This window comes from Coffea arabica, chromosome 2c (assembly GCF_036785885.1).
Source record: "Coffea arabica cultivar ET-39 chromosome 2c, Coffea Arabica ET-39 HiFi, whole genome shotgun sequence".
In the NCBI taxonomy this organism is placed as follows: Eukaryota; Viridiplantae; Streptophyta; class Magnoliopsida; order Gentianales; family Rubiaceae; genus Coffea; species Coffea arabica.
The window spans coordinates 74,142,426-74,147,659 of record NC_092312.1 but is presented as its reverse complement, the minus strand read 5'-3'; the positions used below and the strand labels follow the sequence as shown (position 1 = coordinate 74,147,659).

General features: G+C 34.4%; 1 protein-coding gene across 1 annotated transcript; it reads right to left on the bottom strand.

Moving 5' to 3' along the window:
* Positions 1-2,536: 2,536 nt before the first annotated feature.
* LOC113723742 (probable carboxylesterase 9) lies at positions 2,537-3,634 on the bottom strand. The gene has a single exon (XM_027246718.2). The coding sequence runs from the start codon at positions 3,600-3,602 to the stop codon at positions 2,643-2,645; it is 960 nt and encodes a 319-aa protein (XP_027102519.1). The 5' UTR covers positions 3,603-3,634; the 3' UTR covers positions 2,537-2,642.
* Between the last annotated feature and the right edge of the window lie 1,600 nt (positions 3,635-5,234).

Below are 5,234 nucleotides of genomic sequence, written 5' to 3'. Positions count from 1 at the left end.
AACGTTTCTTTTCTTTTCAGTCTTTGAAAAGCCTATTAGTATGATCAAAAGTGCTCCAGTAAGTGGCGACCGTCAAAGTAGTACTACTATCAAAACATAATCGTGTTTTATTTTTTTTTTATTTTTTTAAAATTCAATATCTATTAACTAAATAATACATAAAAATAACATACTCAAAAAATTAAAATACACAAAAAAATGAGATTTTTATAAATTTTCTACTATATTTTTTAATTTTTTATTATACATTACTTTTTTTTGAAACCTTTATATTTATTTTTTATTCAATTAATAGTTATTAACTTTTAAAAAAAATTAAAAATAATATTTATGAAAGACAGACTGTAATATAATAGAATGTGGGCTGCAAATTGATAAAGATAATTGTAACAGTAGATCCGTTGAATTTTTTTTTCACAGGCTCGAAAAGCCTGTTATAATTAAAAGTGCTCCAATAGGTAGCAAGTGTCAATGTATGGGGAAAAATAATCCAAAAGATAAACCCAAGCTAGAGTGCCTTTTACTATTTTCCACAATAAAACTAGTGCGGCATTTCTTATATCCGCCAATTGACAAATAAATTTTTTGAATGTTTGCCTATAACTTTATTTATATAATTTACTGTAAAAGTCATAAAAAAAATTTAAATGAAAATCTTTTTTTTCTTTTTGTTTTTCTTTTTCTTTCTTTCTTTTTTCTTTTCTCTCGTCTCTTTTTCTTCTGTCTTCTCCCTCCCCCTCTCCCTCTCTGCTGAAAGTTGTAGCAGTAGAAACAAAATTTTTTTTCTCTCTCCCCTTCTCCTCTCCTCTCCCTTCCCTGCCACCTCTCCCTCTCCTGCAAGAAATTTTGGATATTTTGAAATATGTAGTTTAAAATTTTAAATAAATTTTTAAAATTATTATAATTAAGGTTGTTAAAAAATTGATAGGAGACAAGCTTGACAAAAACTCACTTTGCCAAACGGGGCAATCAATTGTTAATGGACTTTTATAATTTATCATACTATGAAAATGCAAGATATTCCACCTAAGGGGAAGCCAGGGGCCCCCCACCCACCTATCCAGCTAGTGCACCCGAGGCATCACAAATTGTATTTTTACTCCATTTCAAGATAAATGAATAATTTGACATTTTATTATATCATTTTTTGATTCAGTCACTTCATATTGAAACTTTTATTCCACCATTTTTCAATTTAATTATACTTAAAGGCAAACTTATGGAGAATGAAACTTGCGAAGCTCCATCCTCAAGTTTGGCCCATAATATATCAGCTCCCAACAAAACAAGTTCTTTCGGAGGTTAATCTGGGATTAGGGTTAATTATTTCAACGAGAAGTCATTATACTGAGTTGAAAAAAAAATTCCTGATAGCAGCTGGCGGTTTATCAAAGAGCTTCATATCAAATTCATTGATGATGCTTGGCTTAACCATGAAGCATGTTTGACTTAGCCATGAAGTCTCCACAATAGCCTTTGACAGACTTAACTAGTGGAGAAGCGTCTGTTCCATCACTTCCATGTGAGAAACTTGGGTTGCAATGACTTTAATTTGCCCAGTAAGCCACTTTTCACCACCGTCCTTTCATGCTTTGCCCTTTTCTATGCTCTCATAAAACGGAGGAGGAGATTTCACACTGGCAGAGGAATACCCGAAAGTAGTCCTTGTCAGCCAGTTTGCTTTATGTTTTTCGATGGTTCCTTTTCTTTTCTTTTCGTTTTTTGGTCATGCCTTTAATTAACAAAAATATGAAAAATAACAGGGGTTACAGAATGTTTGGATTGCTATTTATAAAAGTTTTTTTTATAGAAAAACAAACATCTAAAAAAATAATTAAATAAACATTCGAGTGGCAGGCAAGAATTGTGACTAAAAGTGTGAAATACTATCAACTTATTGTGTTTTGGAATAATTTCAGAAACCTCTCATCAAGTTTCTGATTATTATAATCACTGACCTCCCTTAAGATTTTAAAAATTATACCAATCTTGTGATTCATTATCTTATAACATCTAGATCCAATCAGTAACTAAAATATGATATTAGGAGAGAGAAGGTAATGTGATATCACTATTGCCCCTCATCTATTGCATTATTTAGTTAATTTAATACCAATCCATTGATTTGGGTACTGCTTAGATTCATAAATCTCTTTTTTCTTTTTCTTTTTTTTTTTGACTTTAGATTTCAAAAATCAGACTCAAGCCCAATAAAAATATGGTGGGTTTGAGTTACATCTGAATTTGCGTAAGACTCGATCCATTCGCATGTCTATATGAAAATATGATGATCCTTTAAAGTCATCATTAAAAAATATTAGATGATCGCGGTAGAGGTGAAACACATTAATATGTCATACGCAACTATAAACTAAATTAAACTGACTCAATCCAGAAGGCAAAACTATGTCAAATTGATAGCTATGCATGAATCGAGGAATGGTGATCATTAACTAATACTATAAGCCAAGATTTTGTTGAAATAATTCAGCCAAACAGCAGCTATATAAGTTAATTAACAAGATCGAGTGCCCAATAGCGAAGAATATCTTTGCATGCAGCTGATTTTCTAGGAAAATGACAGCAACCCTACCTAGTAATCCAAGTACAAATTGATGGGGTGAATAAAGAGAATAGAAAAGTCACACAAATTCTTTGATAAAGTTGATTATAGCTGCAGCCCTGCGGGTATCGATCATATCAATTCCATGGAATCCAACGTCATCAAATCGAGCTTCAACTAAGACTCCTTGCAATACCAACATTTGCACAAAATCTTGTTGTCTTTCAATTAAAGGGTCACCTCCAAAACCAATCACCAAACATCTTCCGAGAGATTTGATTTTCTCTTTATATGCACCATCAACAAATGGATTACAGTACCTATGGTCACGATCGGTTCCCTTAGGCAATGCGAGCTCCCAGAGAAGATCTATTACCGGCAAAGGAAAGTAGGGATCAGTCGCAAGCTTCAACTCAGATTTTGTTCTTTGCTTCCCACCGAAAAAGGGTTGGTTCATGACTAGGCCAGCAATGGCCACGGGCTCCAAATTCATATCCTGAACTTGCAATGCAGCATTAAAAGCAATGTTTGCCCCACAACTCACCCCGTACAGATAACATCTGGAGAAGTCACCAAATTCTTTCATCCATCGATCTCCATTTTCATTGACAGCTTGATCTTTAACCCAGAGAATAGCATCAGTCGCATCTTCATATTGTGCTGGGAGCCTGCTCTCAGGAGCAAGACGGAATTCGACAGCCACGACAATGGCCGGGACCTCGCTAGAGAGCAAGTTGCAGCTCTCATGGATCACGGTTTGTTCAACACTCAGTTGAATCCATCCACCAGCATGAAAATATATGATGATTGGAAGTCTGGCAATGGATTTGTCATTGGAAGGCAATTTGGCCGGACGATAAATCCTGAGCCAAGTTTTCTTTTCTTCACTTAACACAACATCTTTGCTGGCTGCTGATTGCCCTACAAGTTGCGTGTTTTCACCTGTTGCTGGAGTTGTAGGAAGCCGAATATAACGAGTGAGAGAACCATCAGGGTTCAAGGCAACTTTAAGGTGTTCGTAGGGATCAAACTTGGACATGGTTAAATGTTAAAGATGACGAGTTCTAGCGATTAGGAGGAGTTAAGTATATAAAAAAAGATTCTTCAATTTGCGTTTGATGTTTTCACCTTTTAGATGGTGGTTGCAGCAAAGAGTTCACATTTTATTTTTTTCTTTTTTAGTCACTATGTCTTGAAAATTTTGAGACAAAATGTGGCTATCCTTGATTCCAGGGGCGGTGAAAGCTTGTAAGGCCATGTGTAAATCAGAATATTGGCTTTAGCGAGCTGTTAGTTTGAAAGGTTTTACTTTTTCTAAGCATCCAGATCAGAAGGCCCATCTCATTCGGTGTAGAAAGACTGCACGCATAGCTGGTTTGAAGACCAAGTAAATTTGGGGGAGTTTTGGATTAAGTGATAAAGTGGGACGGATCATAAGTAGAAGATATTAATTTCAAAACTTTTTATTTATTAAATGAAAAACCAAGTAAAATTAACAAATTAGATTATTGTTAAGGTGTCGTCCTACAATTTTGGCATCAATATTAATTACTCGGGTAGAAGGCTCTTTGTTTCGATTACATTTTTCAGGACTTTTATAGAAAAAAATATTATAGCAATTTGATATATGTGAGATAAAAAGGTGATTGAAAAATCTGTTCACAGAAAACGTACACAAATTTTCTTTGAAAAATTGCAATCCAAACACACCCTCGTTTTTCTTTTCCTTCTTTTTTTTCACATTCGCCTTTTGTTTCTCAATTTGTTGCTATTATGCCATTTGTCAACTTAATTAAACATTTACATGTCATGTGGTGGAGCTAATATCTATCCTCATTCCAGTTTATTTTATATGGAAAGGAAGAGAGGAAAAGAAGGGGAAAAAAAAGAGGGGAGAAAGGGTAGCGACGCCGACAGAGGTGCGAGCAACGATGGTGGTCTGAGGTGGGGAGGATGAAGAAGAAAGGAAAGAAGATGGTATCAAGAACCATGCATGATTAGATCATAGAAACAATGGAAAATCTCTTAATTTAACTTCAATGACAACTAGAAATTATTTTGCTTGCATTCTTTTGCTGATATGTATTTGTCAAATTAAGTACTCGCACCTCTGTAACTTCTAGGTGATCATCTTTTCACCACTACTTACTGATTAAGAATCCCCAAGACATTCATGGTAAGCGTTTGCTACAATAGGAGCCCTCTTATTTTAGCACCCATTTCAATTTGAAAGATCCTTACATGATTCAAGAAGTCGAGCCAAGAAATTTTACGTTGATTCGAAACAACTATTGGGACATAATTAAGTGCGTTTGGATTGCAATTTTTTAAAGAAAAATTGCTACGTGTTTTCTGTGGATATATTTTTTAATTATTTTTTTACCTTACATATATATATATCAAATTGTAATAGTAATTTTTCTTCAAAAAAAAAAAATCGAGAAAAATGCAATCCAAACAAAAATTTTCCCAAGTGATGATGAAATGCCAACAAGAAGGTCCCCTTTTATTCATTTGTTTTCTTCTTGATCTAGGCATGCAGAGCATGCTTGCGTTTTGACTTGGACTACGACACACACCATATACAGCTCACGAGTAACTTGTAAGTCAAGCACCGGACCTGACTACAAGTAATTGTGCAGTAGTATTCATAATTACTGCATGAGAGAAA

What these genes read in the sequence shown, in the direction of transcription:
- LOC113723742 (XM_027246718.2), bottom strand. Translation starts at nt 3,602, where the DNA reads ATGTCCAAGTTTGATCCCTACGAACACCTTAAAGTTGCCTTGAACCCT.